This window comes from Hyperolius riggenbachi, chromosome 7 (genome assembly GCF_040937935.1).
Source record: "Hyperolius riggenbachi isolate aHypRig1 chromosome 7, aHypRig1.pri, whole genome shotgun sequence".
NCBI lineage: Eukaryota > Metazoa > Chordata > Amphibia > Anura > Hyperoliidae > Hyperolius > Hyperolius riggenbachi.
This window is the reverse complement of record NC_090652.1, coordinates 177,913,516-177,934,867: the sequence shown is the minus strand read 5'-3', so window position 1 is coordinate 177,934,867 and position 21,352 is coordinate 177,913,516. Positions and strand designations below refer to the sequence as shown.

The following is a 21,352-nucleotide window of genomic DNA, read 5'->3' as shown; positions in this document are numbered from 1 at the left end:
CGCGACGGATAGCGGGGCATCGGCGGCGATCGTCACCCACACGCAGCTAGCAAAGTGCTAGCTGTGCGTTTTAAAAAAAATATTGTTAAAATTGGCCCAGCAGGGCCTGAGCGGCGCCATCTAGCGGTCATGGACCCGCCAAGAAGGTTAAAACAAAACATATCCAAGTGTTAGAATGGCCCAGTCAAAGTCCAGATCTAAATCCAATCGAGAATCTGTGGCAAGATCTGAAAACTGCTGTTCACAAACGCTGTCCATCTAATCTGACTGACCTGGAGCTGTTTTACAAAGAAGAATGGGCAAGCATTTCAGTCCCTAGATGTGCAAAGCTGGTAGAGACATACCCTAAAAGACTGGCAGCTGTAATTGCAGCAAAAGATGGTTCTACAAAGTATTGTAAGTCCGAAACAGGTTGTCTACATGTGGGTTTGATATGGCTGTGTAAAACGTAAAGCTATAGGCTTGCTATATACCAGCGGTTCTGGATGCTTGCTTGGCTTAACAAGGGCGAAAAGGGATAATTTGCATATTTAGTTGTAGTGCATTGTGGGTAACCACAAATGTTCATTTATAACTGAATTATTGCAAATTTCCTTCTGTTTTAAGAAGGCAATTACACCAAGCTTTGCTTTTTTAGTAGGAGGGCTTTTTGGTCCCTTTTATCCCCCTATACATTCCTAGTAGTTTGGGTCACCCTGAGCTGCTTGGTTACTCTGTTGTACAAAGTATTGTCTAAGGGGGCTGAATAATTACGCACACCCTACTTTGAAGTTATTTATTCGTAAAAAATGTTTTGAATCATGTACGATTTTCGTTCCACTTCTCACGGGTACACCACTTTGTATTGGTCTTTCACGTGGAATTCCAATAAAATTGATTCATGTTTGTGGCAGTAATGTGACAAAATGTGGAAAACTTCAAGGGGGGCGAATACTTTTGCAAGCCACTGTATGTTGCTTCATCCATCCTTTTAAAAATATTTTGTTCCTGATCTCTTACCTAATTAAACATTACTGTTTTTTTTTACACCAAAACTGCCGGTCTCCTCAAATTCACTGCTACCATAAGAAAAAGTTATATACATTGCAATTTTTAGATGAGCAAATGCAACACACCTCCTTAGGTAAGTATCTTTTTTTTTTTTAATTGACGCTTTAGGCTCACTTTAAAACCATTATCTTCTTGTGTTACAAGGTGTACATCCAAAGAAATGTGAAAAGCCACCACCATTTTTTGCATCCATACTCGAGAAGAGTGAAAGGGCAATTATTGGTTCTGGAAATATGGAATCTGGAATTAGAATATACTGCATATATGTCATCTTATAGTATATATTACTGTTATCTTCGGCCAGTTATCTTCAGACACTGTTGACCTTTTCACTGATAGAAGAGGGGTTACCCAGTAGTGGGATCTAAGTCAGGCATGCTCAAATTCGGCTTCGGGAGATATCCGGATTTTCGCTATCCGGATACCTCCCAGTAATGCTGTGCGGGCTGGGCGGGGGGGTCAAGCTTACCATTCTGACGTCTTCTTCGGTCGTCCCTCGGCGCCTCCCACGATGCGCTCCAAGCGGCGGTCACCTGATTACAAACACTTCCTCCTTCCGGGTTGAAGGAGGAAGTGTTTGTAATCACGTGACGCGCGTGGAGCGCATAGTGGGAGGCGCCGAGGGACGACCGAAGAAGACGTCAGAATGGTAATCTTGACCCCCACGCCCAGCCCGCACAGCATTACTGGGAGATATCCGGATAGCAAAAATCCGGATATCTCCCAAAGCCGAATTTGAGCATGCCTGATCTAAGTGACCACGGGTCTTCACCCACACCCCCTTCAGGGGAGTGCAGGACTACACTCCCTTGAGAGGAGTGCAGAACTTCGCTGCCTAGTGACCATTAGGTCACTACTGGGATAACCTTAGCTAGTGGTTGGGAGAACAGTGACACTAATGTGTGAAAAGGAAAAGACTTAGACAGTAGCCAGAGGTCCAGGACAGGCGACAATCAACGTAGTCGGGTCACAAGCCATGGGTCGGGGCAGGCAGCAATCAACGGAGGTCGGGGTCACAAGCCAGGAATCAGGCCAGGCAGAAATCAACGAAGGTGGGGGTCACAAGCCAAGGGTCAAACTAGAAGTCAGAGTAGCAAACAGGAACGGTAGGATCACCACGGGGCTTACGCCAAGCTGTCAGAACGAGCAGCACTGTCACAGAGGGCAGTGCTGCTTATATACTGTGGGGAACCAATCAGCGCATTGGAATTTCGCATTAGCTTTCAGCGCATGCGCTGATGCAACCTTTTCTGCGCATGCGTGAATGCGACCATTTTGATGCATGCGCCCGAGGCATGACACCAGACACCGTCGATCCGGAAATAAACAAAGCAGTCCCAGGGAACCCCCACGCGTGCGCACAACAGGGCAAGTTCGGGGAACGCCGCGGGAGCCTGAGGCGGTGAGTGTGACTTTTACATAGCATGTCAAGAAACTTTCTCACATAACTAACAAGTCAGAAGAGTAGCACATAACACAATTAAAAACTAGTTTAAAAGGTAAGGGCCTATTTCCACTACACGCAGATTGGATGCAGAATGGATGCAGAAAGACTGACTCCAATGAAAGCCTATGGGCCTGTTTCCACTAAACACAATTTTTCTGATGCAGATTTTCCCATAGGCATTCATTGGAGTCAGTTTTTCTGCGTCCATTCTGCATCCAATCTGCGTGTAGTGGAAATGGGCCCAAAGGGATTATTATTTTTTAGTATCTATAGCACCAACATCTTCCACAGCACTGTACAGTGTATATTGTCTTGTCACTAACTGTTACTCAGAGGGGATCACGATCTAATCCCTACCATAGTCCTATGTCCATGTACGTATCATGTAGTGCATAGGTTCTCAACGTGTGGTATGCGTACCCCAGGGGGTACTTGTGATGGTTCCAGGGGGTACTCGGACTTGATATACTTAACAAAGAATAACAAATTTACAGTTTTAGGAAATGATCAATCTTATTTAAACACAAATAAGTTGGTATTTTAGCAAATTAAAAGCAATAGTAAATGCTTGGCAATTGTTTAGAACCAATTATGTACTACGATTAAATATATATTTTTCAAGGGGTACTTGTGATAATGTTTACTATGCTAGGGGGTACTTGGTGAGTACAGGGTTTTAAATGGGGTACATACCAATAAAATGTTGAGAAACACTGATGTAGTGTATGTATCGCAGACTAGGGCCAATTTAGGGGGGAGCCAATTAACTTATCTGTATGTGTTTGGGATGTGGAAGGAAACCAGAGTGCCTGGAAGAAACCCACAAAGACATGAGGAGAACACACAAAGTCCCTGCAGATGTTGACCTGGCTGGGATTCAAACCGGGACCCAGCGATGCAAGGTGATAGTGCTAACCACTACGCCAGAGTGCTTACCTAGAGACAGATGTCTTAACTGGTATTCATAACAAAAAAAGTACTTTATTAGCACAACAAATAAAAACAATTACAAAATTAATTTTTGATCTGAATAGCAGTTTAGACATACCGTATATACTCGCATATAAGCCGACCCGCATATAAGCCGACCCCCCCACTTTTACTTAACAAACCAGTAAAAAATGATTGACCCCCATATAAGCCGGGGGTAGGAAATGCTGGCCGCCTTATTCCCCTAGTGTGTCCCAGTATCGCTAGTATAGTGCCCAGTATAGCTAGTATAGTGCCCCAGTACAGCTAGTATAGTGCCCCAGTACAGCTAGTACCCCAGTATAGCTAGTATAGTGCCCAGTATAGCTAGTATAGTGCCCCAGTATAGCTAGTATAGTGTCCATTATAGCTAGTATAGTGCCCAGTGTAGCTAGTATAGTGCCCCAGTATAGCTAGTATAGTGCCCATTATAGCTAGTATTGTGCCCATTATAACTAGTATAGTGCCCAGTGTAGCTAGTATAGTGCCCCAGTATAGCTAGTATAGTGCCCATTATAGCTAGTATAGTGCCCATTATAGCTAGTATAGTGCCCAGTGTAGCTAGTATAGTGCCCAGTGTAGCTAGTATAGTGCCCCAGTATCGCTAGTATAGTGCCCCAGTATCGCTAGTATAGTGCCCCAGTATCGCTAGTATAGTGCCCCAGTATCGCTAGTATAGTGCCCCAGTATCGCTAGTATAGTGCCCCAGTATCGCTAGGTAGTGCCCCAGTGCCCCCCCCCCCCCCGCCTCCCCTCTCCCCCGCGGCCGCCGCTGCTTTTACCTTAGCAGGCGCCGCTTCTTCTATTCCCCTCCTCTCTGGCTCCGTAGGACAGCAGCACTCTTCACGGTGGCTGCTGTGATCAGACAGGAAGCAGCGAAGAGCGCGGCTTCCTGTAGCGGCGGTTGCTATGGGAACCGCTCTCTCTACTGCAGCCCCTGTGAAGAGCGCTGCAGTGATTTACGGAGCCGGACAGGAGGGGAATAGAAGAAGAGGCGCCGGGCAGGTAATTGCAGCGGTAGCGGCGGCCGCAAAGGGGGGGGGGGGGCGGGGTGACAGTGCGGGGGGCTCGGACCACCATCACCAGCACCAGACTCGCATACAAGCCGACCCCCCAACTTTTGACCCCCTTTTTGGGGGTCAAAAATTCGGCTTGTATGCGAGTATATACGGTATGTCTTTAAGTAAGCAATCCCTTTTAAACATTTAATACTCAATTGGGAGCCTTTTGCCCCCTTTTTGTCACCTGAGGTTACATTCCATTGGGACAAGGCTTTAGTTTAAATTTTTAGAGGGAGCAATTTATCCATTGAGAAGACCAGCAACTTACACAAGTGTGGGACATGGGTGTTTCCCCACAGGCGCTAAAGGTGGTTGCTTTCTGGCAACCAGGGTTTGTGAGTATCTTGTTGTGTTGCATACATTTTCCCACATGGTAACACCTACTACACCAAATTGGGTTCCTGTGCTTTGTGTGTATTTTTCCAATAAGGTCACTTGATAACCCTCAGACATTATGATTATCAAGCTGTAACGATAGGTGTCAGCAACCAGAGAGAGAATCTGATTCTTGGCGATCTGCAGTATCCCCAAGAATACAGATATACCTGATTATTGAGGATCTGCAGTATCGCCAATAATCAGATATGTCTAACCTCTAGACACCTGAGTGTGTGAGTGTTTGGTGTAACAGTAGAAATTGGACCACCGGGGTAGCAGGTGGTCCAATAAGTAGAGACAGACTCTACTGCAGTCAAGGACTCCAGGAGAAGGAGACCCTGACTGGTTTTGCAGCAGTGCCCCCTCTGAGAAGCAGAGGGCCCCTGCAGGAAGGCTGAGCACCCAAGGGGTGGGTGACAGCCAGTAAGGTCGGGCAGGCCGGGTCGGTAACACACTGACAGATAAAGTGCAAAAACAGGAAGCTGATTTGGTATCCAAGGCAAGCAGGGTTTGGCAACGGAATGTCAGAAGTGCAAGGTACCGAATCAGAGATCAGAGGAGTGGTCAGGAAAGCAATACATCATAACAGATATCAAACAATGCCTAGTCTGGGTGTGAGGTCCGTGGTCTCTACACCCTGGAACTAGTCTGATGTATAACACAGATGATATCCAGTATTCCTAGTCTGGGGTGTGAGGGCCGTGATCTCTACAGCCTGGAACTATACTAGAGAATAACACAGATGATATACAGTAATCCTAGTCTGGTGTGTGAGGGCCGTGATCTCAACACCCTGAAACTATACTAGAGAATAACACAGATAATATACAGTAAGCTGGCTAAGTGTGGATTTCCAGGTCCTCCTGGTTCCACCACAATGAAAGATCTGACTAGATCTGAGTGCTAACACATAGGCATTCGCAACGCCAGACAACCAGCAACTGAACAGCAAGAGCTATATATAGTGGAGCGCTCTCCAGCGGCGCCCAGCTCCCATCAACCAATCACTAGCTGAGCAGGAGTCAGCTGACCGCCCTGATCAGCTGATCTTCCTCCTATTGGTATAAAGAGCCTGTCTTGCAGCGCGCGCGCGTAGCTCTCCATCTGTGTGCACCCCAGAGACATGTTGCTGCGGGGATACCGCTGCACTGAACGCGGAATCCGCCGCCTCACCGTTGGAACACGCGGCGGCTCTCACGCCATTCTTCCCATGAGCACCATTAGTTCCAGACGCATGCTGACGCGGACAAACCGCCGCATCAGACTCGGAATCAGCCGCCTTGCTGTCAGCACACGCGGCGGCCTTTCCTCTATTCATCACAGTACCACATTCCCCCCCCCCCCCCCCCGAGGAGTGGACTCCGGAAACTTTCCACCAGGCTTTCCAGGATGTAAATCATGGAACTCTTTCTTCAAATCCTCCGCATGCATGCGGCAGTCTGGCACCCAAGATCTCTCCTCTATGCCGTATCCCTTCCAGTGGACCAGATATTGCACCGAATTCTGCACCAGACGAGAATCCAGAATCTTTTCAATCTCATATTCTCGTTGGTCATCCACCAACACAGGATGGGGGGGGAGAGGAGTCCACCTGTACAGCTGGTTTCAACAGTGACACATGGAATGATCTCACACCTTTCATACTGGCTGGGAGATCAATGGCATACGTGACATTATTAATTTTCTTGGCCACTGGAAATGGTCCTATAAATTTAGGACCCAGTTTGGGTGACAACTGCTTCAAGGCCACATGACGAGTAGACAGTGGCGTAGCTAAGGAGCTGCGGGCCCCGATGCGAGTTTTACAGTGGGGCCCCCCAAACACTCTATACATAACAATTGATACAGCACACCAAAACCTGCCAATGGCAACTACAGTGTCAGAGGTGCAAGAAGGGGATGGGGAACCGTTTGTTAATGATTACCACTATTCAAAGTATCTATAGAAGTGATTATTATGAGCACAGGACCAATAGAGAGCTAATAGTGTAGTTGAAGGAGGGCCCTTCAGGGGCCCCTCTGGCCCAAGGGCCCCGATGCGGTCGCTACCTCTGCAACCCGTATTGCTACGCCCCTGCGAGTAGATACCCACACCAGATCTCCTGGGGAGAATCTCCACTCTACAGACCGATGTTTATCTGCCTGCTTCTTCTGTGTTTGGAAAGCTTTCCCTAGGTTCCTCTTAACCATTCCCCAAATCTCTTTCAGGGCCCTCTGCCAGTCCTCCAGAGCTGGAAAAGGAGTTGATGCGACTGGCAGGGGAGCAAATTTAGGTGATCTACCTGACACTACCTGAAAAGGGGAGTACCCAGAAGAAGAGCTCTTTAGGTTGTTGTGCGCAAACTCTGCGAATGGCAAAAACTTTACCCAATCTGTTTGTGCATCAGCAACATAGCACCTGAGAAATTGTTCCAGAAATTGGTTCACTCTCTCGGTCTGGCCATTGGTCTGAGGGTGGTAGCCTGATGAAAATGCGAGTTCCATGTCTAATTGATGGCAAAAGGCCCTCCAAAATTTTGAAACAAATTGGACTCCCCGATCTGACACTACATTTTCCGGAATGCCATGCAGCCGGAAGATGTGCTGGATGAAGAGGTCAGCCAATTCCTGGGCCGAGGGGAGTCCTTTCAGAGGGACAAAGTGTGCCATCTTACTGAAACGATCCACTACCACCCAAATGACCGACTTGCCTTCAGACCGAGGGAGTTCACCCACAAAATCCATTGAAACATGAGTCCAGGGTTCATTGGGGACTGGTAAGGACTGTAACGTGCCCACAGGAGCCTGACGAGAAGGCTTACTCCTCGCGCAGGTCGTGCACTCTCTTACAAATTCCCTACAATCAAAAGCCAAACTAGGCCACCAGGCACACCTAGCCAGTAGGTCCTGCGTTCTGGTGGCTCCAGGATGACCGACATTCTTGTGAGAATGAAAAAACTGCAGAATTTGTAAACAGAAGGGCAGTGGCACAAACAGGACCCCCTCTGGCTTTCCCTCTGGAACATCCTGTTGGTAAGGGCCGACCAATCTCTCCAAGTCTCAGTGGCTGCCAGAACTACCTTAGGAGTCAGGATAGTCTCAGGAGCAGCGGGCTGCACAGACTCGGGCCCCCTCGATATACTCCAAATTCTTGTGGTCTGTGTAAATAGTGATAATATGTTCTGCACCCTCCAGCCAGTGTCGCTATTCCTGATGGCCAGGAGCTCCTGGTTGCCGATGTCATATTTTTTTTCGGCAGGTGAAAACCTGCGAGAAAAATAAGCACATGGGTGCAGCTTGCCCTGCAATCCTGACCTCTGCGACAATACTGCTCCTACCCCCACCTCTGAGGCATCAACCTCCACGATGAAAGGAAAGGCGACAGCAATATGCCTCAGTATTGGGGCAGAACAAAATAGTTTCTTTAAGGTCGAGAAGGCTGTATGAGCCTCAGGTGACCAGTGATGAGTATCAGCCCCTTTCTTGGTGAGACTGGTGAGGGGGGAGATGATGGTAGAGTAGCCCTTAATAAACCTTCTGTAGTAATTGGCAAACCCCAGGAACCTCTGGAGTGCCTTCAACCCCACAGACTGAGGCCACTCCAGGACAGCAGAAACCTTCCCTGGGTCCATCGAGAGACCAGAAGTGGAGATGATGTAACCCAGAAAGGCTACTGACTCTACCTCAAAGAGGCATTTTTCAAGTTTGGCATACAGCAGATTCTGTCGTAACCTCTTTAATACCCATCTGACATGCTTGCGATGCTCAGCAAGATTGGACAAAAAGATCATATATCGTCCAAGTACACCAGAACAAACTTCCCCAACATTTCCCTGAACACCTCATTAATTAACTCCTGGAAGACGGCTGGCGCATTACACAACCCGAAGGGCATCACCAGGTATTCGTAATACCCATCGGGTGTGTTAAAGGCCGTCTTCCACTCGTCACCATCTCTGATTCGAACCAGATTGTATGCACCCCTGAGATCTAGCTTGGAAAAAATCTTGGCGTTGGGTCACCTGTGTGAACAAATTGTCAATCAAAGATAAAGGGTAACGGTTTTTAACAGTGATCTTATTCAGTCCTCTGTAATCCATACAAGGAGACCTCCGTCCTTTTTCTTGACAAAAAAAACCCCTGCCCCTGCTGGTGACCAAGAGGGACGTATGAACCCTTTCACCAAGTTTTCTTTGATGTATTCCTGCATAGCTAGTTTCTCCGGCCCAGAAAGGATATAAAGATGACCCCTGGGTGGCATACAACCCGATCTCAGGTCGATCGGACAATCAAAAGCACGATGATAGGGAAGTTTGTCTGCAGACTTTGGGCAAAAGACATCTGCAAATTCTGCATATTGTCTCGGTACACGTTCAACCTGAATGTTGGTATTACCCATGGTTACTTTCGCTAAACAATGATGATTACAATGGGATGACCAGCTCGTTAGCTGACCTGAAACCCAGTCTATCTGAGGTGAGTGAATCTGTAACCAGGGCATGCCAAGAATGACGGTAGAGGTTGCCATATTCAAGACCAGAAATTACAGACTCTCCCCATGTAATACCCCAACTTGAGATGCACATTAGGAGTCCGGGACAAGGGGCGTTTACTCTGCAGAGGAGAGTCATCTACTGCAGTGACCAAGATTGGTTGATTCAAGGGAAGCATGGGTATACCCAATTTCTTTGCAAACTCGTAATCGATAAAATTAGCTGCTGAACCAGAATCAATAAAGGCTTCCGTGGAAGCAGTCTGATCCTCCCATGTGACCGAACAAGGGAGTAGCAGACGATCATTATGTAGAGGTAAAGACTGCGCGCCCAGGGTATTACCTCTGACTACACCTAGGCGGCAGCGTTTCCCGACTTCTTGGGACAATTCTGCACCACATGACCCTCCTCTGCACAGTATAGACAAAGCTGCTCAGTTTTCCTACGATTTCTCTCTGAACTAGTTAATTTGGAGTGACCAATTTGCATTGGCTCAGGTGGCGGTGAGGCAGGTGGGATAGTAGAGACATATCTAACCCTGTCCCTACCACGGGTTTGCTTTTGGTATCGTAAGCGACGATCAACACGTACTGCCAGGGAGATTGCTTCCTCAAGTGTTTTAGGTTCAGGGTATCCCAACATCAGTCCAGAAACTGCATCTGATAACCCTGATAAGAAGCAATCCAGTAGTGCAAAAGTCCCCCACCTAGCCGACACTGACCACTTCCTGAACTCAGCTGCATAAACTTCCACTGGATCCTTGCCTTGACGCAAGGTCTTTAGTTTCCGCTCAGAGGTAGACGCAATGTCTGGGTCATCATAAATTATGGCCATGGACTTGAAGAATTCTTCAACTGACCTAAGTGCTTCATGCCCTGTAGGTAAAATTATACGCCCAGGTTTGAGCATCCCCTGAGAGTAAAGTCTTGATAAACGTGATTCTCTGAACCTCTGTCCCTGACAAATTAGGCCTTAGTTCAAAATATGACATCACACGATTCGTAAAATTCTGAAAGTCAGATCTATGGCTAGAAAACTTTTCAGGTACAGACATTTTCAAGTCTGTGACTGGAGGGGATCGCACTGAATTGACAGTCGTCTGAAGGACTTGTAGTGACCCAGATAAGGCAGAGATCTGGGCCTGCTGACCGTCCATCACTCTGATAAGATTTTCCACCGAGGTGGTGAGTGTGTCCAGACGAGTGCCAAGTGCGTCCATATTGGTTTGGTCTGGCGTTCTGTAACAATAGGTGTCAGCAACCAGAGAGAGAATCTGATTCTTGGCGATCTGCAGTATCCCCAAGAATACAGATATACCTGATTATTGAGGATCTGCAGTATCGCCAATAATCAGATATGTCTAACCTCTAGACACCTGAGTGTGTGAGTGTTTGGTGTAACAGTAGAAATTGGACCACCGGGGTAGCAGGTGGTCCAATAAGTAGAGACAGACTCTACTGCAGTCAAGGACTCCAGGAGAAGGAGACCCTGACTGGTTTTGCAGCAGTGCCCCCTCTGAGAAGCATAGGGCCCCTGCAGGAAGGCTGAGCACCCAAGGGGTGGGTGACAGCCAGAAAGGTCGGGCAGGCCGGGTCGGCAACACACTGACAGATAAAGTACAAAAACAGAAGCTGATTCGGTATCCAAGGCAAGCAGGGTTTGGCAACGGAATGTCAGAAGTGCAAGGTACCGAATCAGAGATCAGAGGAGTGGTCAGGAAAGCAATACGTCATAACAGATATCAAACAATGCCTAGTCTGGGTGTGAGGTCCGTGGTCTCTACAGCCTGGAACTAGTCTGATGTATAACACAGATGATATACAGTATTTCTAGTCTGGGGTGTGAGGGCCGTGATCTCAACATCCTGGAACTATACTAGAGAATAACACAGATGATATACAGTAAGCTGGCTAAGTGTGGATTCCCAGGTCCTCCTGGTTCCACCACACTGAAAGATCTGACTAGGTCTGAGTGCTAACACATAGGCATTCGCAACGCCAGACAACCAGCAACTGAACAGCAAGAGATTATATATAGTGGAGCGCTCTCCAGCGCCGCCCAGCTCCCATCAACCAATCACTAGCTGAGCAGGAGTCAGCTGACCGCCCTGATCAGCTGATCTTCCTCCTATTGGTATAAAGAGTCTGTCTTGCAACGCGCGTGCGTGCGTGCGTGCGTGCGTAGCTCTCCATCTGTGTGCACTACTAGGTCCAGAAACCCCAGAGGCATGTTGCTGCGGGGATACCGCTGCACTGAAAGCAGAATCCGCCGCCTCACCGTTGGAACACGCGGCGGCCCCCACGCCATTCTTCCCATGAGCACCATTAGTTCCAGACGCATGCTGACGCGGACAAACCGCCGCATCAGACGCGGAATCAGCCGCCTTGCTGTCAGCACACGCGGCGGCCTTTCCGCTATTCATCACACAAGCTTTATATAAAGCAACATATACAGGCCACAGGACAGCCAACACCCAAGGATCTCTGTAGAAAGAGAATCTAGCTGGAAGACTTGTAATCATCTATTCTGAGTGTGGATACTTGGTCAGCTCAGAAGCACTTAAAATCAACTGTGGCTGGACTTCTACACTGTGCACGCACGCACGCCCACACACTTACTTTGCTCTCCTCAAACCACCCAGTTGGGAAACAGCACCTTAGTGCATTTATCCTAAATCAATGGATACATAAAAAGTTCCCATCAGATATCTAGGTAGCAGCACAGGATAACCAATCTTTTCAAATATTCAACCTGAATTGAGTTTCCTCACTTCAAGTTGAATATTTGTTGGTATGCTTCATGAAGTCACTCATGCAAACAAAATACAAGAAAAATTACAGTGTAATTTACAGCTAAATGTACTTACCATTATCATTATGAGATATGCAAAGCAAGGAACCATCGGGTGAAGTCGAAATATTTTCAATGGCTGCTCCAAGACGTGGAAGAAATTCCTTCTTATGTTCAAGGCTGAAGGACCACTGTACCAATACAGACTCAACACCACCACTAAATAATACAGACCCTAAACAAAGCAGACGAAACAGCCACTAAATATTAAAATCTCATTTCACAGGTCTTACAAAAAAATAAAATACAATTTTACCAAAATTGAAATGTATATAAATCATTACCCCTCCTTTAATATTAATTGTACATACATAAGTATACCCGACTGATCCTGCAGTCCCTTAAACCTTTAGAAGCAAAGTTATTTAGAGATTTGCAAGTTCTCCAGGCCAATTAATTTTAGCACTTTTTTATTTCTTATTTGTTAGATTTCCTTTCTTCTAATTAGTACCGCTATAATGTACATTTTTGGCTGCTTGTCACTGGGGGGGGGGGGGGGGGGAAGTGTGAGAATAACAGAGGACTTCTGCTTTCAGTTTCTCTATTTTCTGCTAGGAGACATCAAAACATTCCAAGAGTTCTGCAGACGGAGGTCAAAAGCAGTGCACTTATCTCAAATGAGGTAATGGTTTTGAGACTGCTAATGGGTTAACGGTGAAAAGACTATGGAGACTGCCATATTTGTTTCATACAATAATTTCATCATATCTCTTTCCCTTCAGTTGTCCTTTAAGCAGGTCATGCATGCATCGTTTCTCATTCCCAGCAGATTTGATCACTTCCTGATGAATCTGCTAAAAATCTAGGCAGCAGACAGGCTAGAAGGGAGCTTGCGAGTTACAGTAACACAAACTACACACTATTTTAGGGTACAAAGCTGCCACCACCTCTGTAGAGGACAGAGGACCTAGTCTCACGGATTCTAACACATAATAAAACAGAACACACTATTCTGACTATAACGAACAATCTTCAGGTAGCAGCTCTTCAGAAGCTAGGATTCCTTCTGGTTGGCTGAATAGTAGGGTGCAGTTGAAAAAATAACGACAAAGTCTTTTATTTATGAATGCAATATAAATACTTAATATACACAGAAAATTGTTAAAAGTACCAATTAGAGAGAAGAGTAACCCAATGTAAAATAAAAGGGAAAGAAAATAAACAGATACTTAAGTTCGGAAGAAATATGTCCCTTTGTGTGGAAATTCAAGTACATGGAAAGTTCTTTGTTTCCGGATAGGAGTTCAGACATGGCAGCTAGCTCTGTCCTCATGCTAGCTACTTGCAATCCTTTACGATGGTAAAATGGAGGACAGCCCCTCCCTGCATGCACCTTGGTTTTATTGAAGCTAGAAGTTTAAAGGACTACTATAGGGGGGTGAGGAAAAAAAGTTGAACTTACCCGGGGCTTCTAATGGTCCCCCGTAGACGTCCTGTGTCTGTGTAGCCACTCACCGATGCTCCAGTCCCCGCCTCTGGTTTACTTCTGGAATTTCTGACTTTAAAGGCAGATTTTCTAAATCTTAATAGGCCACAGGGGCATGTTCTCTTCACAATGACATGCCTCCATGTCCTTCTGGTGCCGCTGCCAGTTCCCCCAGGCTCTGCTGTCTCCCCTGAAAAATATCAACAGGCTGATTGTCGCTAGCCTTCTGTTTACCTGCCAGCTTGTCAATCACTGCTCCTCTGCATTGCCTCCCCCGCCTCGTTCATTGCATGGCTCCCCAGCCTCTGCCAGCTTCCTCCAATTGGAAGCTAAGCCGCGACTCAAAAGTACTTCCTGGGTCGCAGCTCAGCTTCCGATTGGAGGAAGCCAGCGGAGGTGGGGAGCGGCAGGGAGAGAGATGTAATGGAGGAGGCAATGCGGAGGAGCAGTGATTGACAAGCTGGCAGGTAAAGAGAAGGCTAGCGACAATCAGATTGTTGCTAGCCTGTCAGTATTTTTCAGGGGGGACAGAAGAGACCAGGGGGGACCGGCAGTGGCAAGAGAAGGACACAGAGGCATGTTATTGTGCAGAGAACAAGCCTCTGAGTCCTATTAAGATTTAGAAAACCTGCCTCGGGTTCTCTTGAAAGCAAGAAAAGTAATATTGAAATTAAGTTAATCAGGAACAACTTAATTTGAGTAATTATTTTGCTTGTAAAAGTGTGCAAAGGTTATTTATATCAATTAGGTGATACATTAGTCATTTATGAGAAGCTTTGTAAATAGAGCCCAAAGTGGCCTACCTCATCTTTCTACAGATGGACTCTCATCTACAATGTATAGGTTATGGCCAAATCCAGAAATCTGCGAAACTGGGAAGTGGCCGGCCATTTCTAGAACTAGCCGATTTGATGTCGGCCAAAGTGCAAAATGCTGGGGATTTCTGACATTGGCCAGCCAGTTTGCAAAATGGCCAAAATTTTTAAATCCCAGAACATCCTGGTTTTTTTCTGACAGCATGAAAGGCACTTCTTCACTGCTCTGAAAGATACGCAACAGCATAATAATCTTTATAGAAAAATATTTATTTGTTACATATGATACAAATCCTGCAATAAATCTGCTGTGTCTACTTCCATGGAAGCAGACATATTGTTAACATTGTGCTTTCAAATTAACTGCTCTGTCGTGGCGGACAGGTGACAAAGGGGAGAGATTGAATTAGAACTTGTGATTAGACACAGTTGAGGGGGAATTAGACAGGCTAAACTCTACATACATAAGGGGGTGCATTCCTATAGGTTTTCCTTCTGTCCTATGCAAGAGTTCAGGTCCACGTTTAATGAGCCGGAAGGGAGCGTGTCACGGAACAGCCGTGAGAAACTAGAACGCAATCGGTTTATTGCGCCGATCGCCCTGGATGGTAGTCAGGCCAGCGATTTAGAGATTGACATTCCGGGTTTTTGTTAAATAGGAAGTTTTTTTTCCCCTGTTAGCAGCTGGCAGGAAGACTGGCCCTGTGACTGCTGATTAAGCCAGAGGTGTAAACTCATAGTTTGTCTAAGCTGATCTCACATTCAGATGTTAATTGAAGGAGCCAACAGGGCCTTTCATAGACGGAGATCCCAAGAAGCAGACACAGCTGGACTCCAGTCAGGCTGACTCCAGCCTTAGCAGGAAGAAATGAATGTACTATATAATCTTTTGCCCATTTACAGAATACAATAAATAGGGTGGTTATGAGAGCGGTATCATTGGATCCGTAGGGTCATGCTGGATCTCTTAATACCAGTCGAGAGGGGCCCGGGGGCCCCTACAACCCAGGTATGAATCTACCCAGTACAGTACTGTCACAGGAGCCCTAGTGGCTGACCGCACTTAGCCTTCTAAACGGTGCCAGCGCACGGATCGTGCGAACTCTGGTCGCAGTCAATGCGCAGGAACCGTTAAGAATTAGCCGCAGACAGCTCAGAAGGGAGCCTGTGAGACACGGGTAATTACAACGTACACACGATTCCACGGTATCTGCCACCACCACTGGTATGGGCCAGTGGACAGCGTATCTTCAGAGACCCGGGATCAGTTCTGTGTGTGCTGATAAGCAGGGTAGCGGAACAGTGAATGACTTGGAGGAAGTCTTTTATTCACAGCAATATAAATAATTAATATATACAGACAATTATTAAAATCAACAATTATTAAAACAGTAATAGCCAGTATAAAAAATAAAAGAAGGGAGAAAAATACTTAGTTCCTGGAAAGATGTCCTTTTTGTGGGAAAAATCAGAGTTCTGGGTTTCAATCAAAGTTCAGAGTTCAGACCAGGTGGATGCCAGCATATCCTCAAGCTGGCACCGATGAGTTCAAGATGTTTTCAGGGTGGAGGACTCAAGTCCGCCTGCTGGCTCTGTGCTTTTGATGAAGCTGGTTTGGGGGTGTGGCAATGCCGGCCCCCTCTGAGCTACCAGCAAATGACAGTTCATTCCCTCTGAGAGATTTTAGAGCTAAACTTATGAATTGCTGTAACTCCTGCACCATACACGTTACATTTAGGGGAGTAACAGCTTCATACTTGGAGGAAAATACAGATTAATATGATATCCGACATGGCTAGTGCAGCAGATCAGGGTCCTGGGTAGATTCATACCTGGGTTGTAGGGGCCCCGGGCCCCTCGACTGGTATCAAGAGATCCAGCATGACCCTACGGATCCAATGATACCGCTCTCATAACCACCCTATTTATTGTATTCTGTAAATGGGCAAAAGATTATATAGTACATTCATTTCTTCCTGCTAAGGCTGGAGTCAGCCTGACTGGAGTCCAGCTGTGTCTGCTTCTTGGGATCTCCGTCTATGAAAGGCCCTGTTGGCTCCTTCAATTAACATCTGAATGTGAGATCAGCTTAGACAAACTTTGAGTTTACACCTCTGGCTTAATCAGCAGTCACAGGGCCAGTCTTCCTGCCAGCTGCTAACAGGGGAAAAAAAACTTCCTATTTAACAAAAACCTGGAATGTCAATCTCTAAATCGCTGGCCTGACTACCATCCAGGGCGATCGGCGCAATAAACCGATTGCGTTCTAGTTTCTCACGGCTGTTCCGTGACAGGAGCGGTGAACACAAATAGAAGGTGGAGGAGGAATCAGCTGCAGCCGGCAGCATGAAAAGAAGCCCCAAGGGGCAGGACTACAGGGAAATCAGCTGGCAGCAGGGAGAGGAGGTGGAATTGGATGGCGGCGGGAGAGGAGACAAAATAGGCAGCGGCAGCAGGTAAACAGCAGACAGAGAAGATTTTTGCAGCGGAAACAGTACTTCGGGACTTGGCCGGCCACATCTAGCCACAAAGCGTTCTGGCTGGCCAAAGTCCGCAAAAATCAACATGTTGCACACTAGCCAGATCAGTCGGCTACTTCTAGTTTTAACCGGCCAGAACCCGAAGTGGCCAGACTTGGGTTCTGGCCGTAACAAATATATAGACAGTAGATATATTTACCAGGATACCACACTTTGGACACCGGAAAAGGTGTTACAGGTAAAGTACATTTATTGGGAGGATGCTAAATACAGAAAGCACCCTACTTGCAAACAACTTAAGTTGCTACATTACAGAGATATAAAGTTGTCTTCATGTACAAAATATACAATACTTTTTTAATACATAATGTATTTTTGTTGTCACGTGTTACAGTAGTCTATACACGGTCATAAGTAGTGAAAAACTTTACAAGCACATTGAAAACAACTGTTATGGCTGAAACCAGAAATCGGCCAAAGTGGGAAGTGGTTGTCCATTTCTAGAACTGGTAGATTTGCAGCCAAAGTCCAAAATGCTGGGAATTTTTAATATTGACTGACCAGTTTGAAAATAAAAACTTAGAAATAAACTATTAATTTGGCCAAAACTGATGTCTAATTGTAAAATTATTATTTTTTTATACCAAATTAACACTTGCATATTGTTTAACAGCAGTAGTTTACTTGTTAGAGTAAGTCAAACTTTTATGACACTTGGAATTGCACAACATTTTCTTTTACATTTGCAGTGACTAGTCGTGCATTTTCCAGTGCAGCTAGAACGAGTATAGCCTTGTCCGCCAGTCAGCAATTGGTAAGATGCAATGGTTCAAAGTGATTTTTCTGCTTCACCAACCAATTCCAACGTTACCAAATTCTCGTTCAGAATGGAAAACTCACTTCTGGCAAACAGCTGTTTCAGAACACCATGTTCTGTTCCTAGCTTGTAGAAATCATTAGACAACTGCAAGAGCACTTCTTGGATCCCCGTGGCCTCTGTCAAAATCTGATATAGGTTATCTCCAATTTTTGCTTGTTGGAATTTTGCATCAGAATTTCTGAAGCTTGAGCTTTCAAGCCAACATGGGCTACTGATCTGACTTCTTGTTTCTTATGACATAACCATGTCCCATTTTTAAATGTGTCTTGTGCAGTATGTCAAATACTTCTTCTGCATGTACATAGTACAAAACAGTACATTTTTCTTTTGTTACTGGTGCAATAAGCCTTTCGCATCTTCCTCTCTTCCTTTGTGCCTTACATGGTGGTTTTGTCTGAACTACTCCCCCTCCCCCCATTTGTCCGATGTGTTGGTCCTCTCACCTGTCAACAGTGTGCAGAACTCTGCAGAATCAGCACCACACTTCAGCAAGCAGGGGAAGCAGCTGCAGCATGAAAGGCAGTCCCAGGTCCTGTGAAAGAAGACGGAAGGCAGCAGGAAGCAGTAAACTGCTCGGGAGTTGGCCAGCCATATCTAGCTATAATGCGTTCTGGCCAGCCACATCTAGCCATAATGCGTTCTGGCAAGCCAAAGTATGCAAATAGTCAAGATTTTGTATAGCGGGCCATTTCTCGTTTTGACCGGGCAGAACCCCAAGAGCCAAACTTTCGGTTCTAGCTGTAACACAACCAAAAAACAGAGTTCACACTATGGGCTTGATTCACAAAGCTAGCACGTGAAGTGCCCTTCGCGGACTTTGCGCGCGCAAAGTGCCGCGATTTGCGCAATTGCGGACGTTTGTGCTCGCTAAAGTCCACGATGGCGCGAATCGCGGCACTTTGCACGCGCAAAAGTACGCGAACGGCACTTTACGTGCTAACTGTTTAGCACACCCGTGCTAAACAGTTTGCACGGCTTTGTGAATCAAGCCCTATATGTCAAAATCCAAAGTTGTCCTCAAAGTAAATGTATCCATGTTTCGCCAGGTTTAAGACCGCACTCAACTTACAGATTCAAATAACAATCTGCCAGAATGGAACCTGTTTGTAAGTAGGGGGTAGCGTGTATATATTTAAACCAATTTTTACATTAGTATTGTATTTTTAAAGCACCATCATATTATGCATTGCTGGGAAATAATTAGTGATACACACAATGTTAACAAGGGGTGTCAGACCAAGAGGTAGTACAAGGGAATTCTACATAGCAGAAGCAAACCGGGTTTAAGATACATGATCATGCGGTTTGGGAGCTAGTTACAGAGACCCAGCAATTCAAGTCCAAATTTCATGGGAAGGGTGGTATTGGTGAGGTTTCAAGATCAAGAAGTGTAAACGAATGTGGAGAGGGTGTCAGCATGTCTGCCAAACGCTTAAAAACTAAAAGGTGAGGGACACACTAGGTAGGACTGCAGAATAGGTGACCGTCAGAGTTAAGGTGTAGTGGTGGGGGTATGCCATTTTAAAGAGGTGTGTTTTGAGGGCTCATTTGAAGGCGCTGAAGAAAGGGGCAAGGTGGGGGGGTTGAGGTATTTTCATAGTGTGGGGGCAACTCTTGAGAAGTAATGTAGGCATGCAAGGCAATGAGAAATACATGGGGAGGTCAGGCGGAGGTCATTAGAGGACCGAAGGGGGCAGCCAAGTAGTTCTTTCACTTGGTGTTTTATAGCTGGTGCTGTCAGAAAGGAGTGGAAGGTTTGGTGGTCTGCCCAAACTACTGGATCAATTTCCAAATGCATAATCAAAGTTCTAAATGGAAAATGAGGTCTAAAGTGCTGTCTTTTTTGTGGGTGGGGAGATCGATGGCTTGAGAGAAGCCCAGTTCATTCATAGAAAGAAGTAGCGCTCTTCCTAACTGGGAGGAGTTTGTATCCACCCATGTGTTTAAGTCTTGCAGAACTATCCACCTAGATGTTTCAATGTTATGCAAGACACAATGGGCCCGATTCTATTCACTTTTTCTCCTAGGAGATAATTTTTATATTTTTAAAATAACTTTTTAGCACTTCACAACTGAAAAAGTACCAAAAAGTAGGTGAAAAGGTACTGTTAAAATTATTCTAAGTATTTTCTTGCTCGCTGGTAGCTTAAAAGGCATTTTATTGATGGGATGTGAAATATCACCTAGGAGAAAAAGTGAATAGAATCAGGCCCAATTTCCGTTACTTCCTGGCAAAAGGTTGAGAAATCCCAGGGGGGGGGGGTGGATGTGGTTAGGAGAAAAGCAATAGGTTTATATTTTTCTCAGCTAAGACATTGGGCTGCCAGACATTCAAAAGAGTGGACAGGGGCTACAGTGAGGGATTTAAAGTGTACCAGAGTTCGGGTACAAAAGTAGATCCTTACCTAAAGAGAGGGAAGCCTCGGGATCCTTTTGAGTCTTCCCTCTGTGCTCTGCTCTCCCCGTCGCTGAATGCGGCCCCCCACAGATTGTCGAAACTGCTAGCGACATAGCAAGCAATGTCACCAATTCCTATCGGGCTGCCCGGCTCCTCTTCAGCATTCTTGGCCACGCTGTAGACGCTCAATAGGATCCTGAGGCTTCCCTCTTTTAAAGGTAATATATTTAATAGCAAACCCAATGTTGGGCTTGGGTTTGCTTTAATGTTCAAACTGGATTTAAAGCAGAGCCCCTCCTTTGCGTTCTTGCCTGTCGCAGTGCAATACTTAGTAGTTGGCTTGCAGAGCAGCTTCCAGAGTGGGTCACAAGTTCGGATTCAGCCATGTCTCCATAGATTCCTAGTCCCAACTTGAGCATACATTCAGCAGTGTGGCAGCTATCCCTATTTAGTGCTGGGAATACACAATTAGTTTTTTCGGCAGATTTTCAGGCCGATCGATTTTCCAATCATTTTCTGATCCATTTCCATTCACTTCTATAAGAAAATTGATCAGAAAAAGGATCAAAATCAGATCGGACCTGTCTGAAATTATCTATCTAGCCATCTATTGCCAAAAAAACTCTGTATTCCCAGCATAAGAGGTCTGGGTCCTTAAAGTGGAACTGTCCTTAAAATTTGACACTGTAAAAATATCTGATGTGTTGCTTAATACTGGTTTAATTAATAAAAATGTATGTTTGCTGTAATATACCTGTCAGATGTCCTTTCTGTTACTGATTTCTAGTGCAGTGTGTGTAGCTATATGTTGGTTGGCAAGTTTACAGTGCCATCCAGTTGATTTCTATTTCCTCCAGCCCCTCCTTCCTCAAGCAGCTCCTTTCTCCAATCACATGTAAATTAGCCTGTGATAGTGTACAGTTACAGTGATATCTGGCTGTGCCTGTGTATGTAATGTCTGCTGTGTTTTCCAGCCTGTCATTTTTCTGCTCTGTATTATTGTCTATCCTCTGTCAGCTTTATACTCTGCTTTTTTGTGTGCTCTGCTGCCAGTGTGATTTTTACACTGTAATCTGCCCTTGGCAGTGCTAGGTTTCATTGTCCATTGAGATCTGTTACCTGCCTA

General features: G+C 45.8%; 1 protein-coding gene across 6 annotated transcripts in view; it reads right to left on the bottom strand.

The window, feature by feature from the left end:
- Positions 1-21,352, bottom strand: part of WDR75 (WD repeat domain 75) — a 669,401-nt gene that overhangs the window by 531,977 nt on the left and 116,072 nt on the right. For all 6 annotated transcript variants that reach the window (XR_011022770.1, XM_068244930.1, XM_068244926.1 and 3 more), the window contains one exon: positions 12,244-12,402. Coding sequence is in view for 5 of the 6 variants with exons in the window: in XM_068244930.1 (XP_068101031.1) it covers positions 12,244-12,402 (159 nt within the window). In the remaining variant the exon portion in view is untranslated. The remainder of the gene's footprint in view (positions 1-12,243; positions 12,403-21,352) is intronic.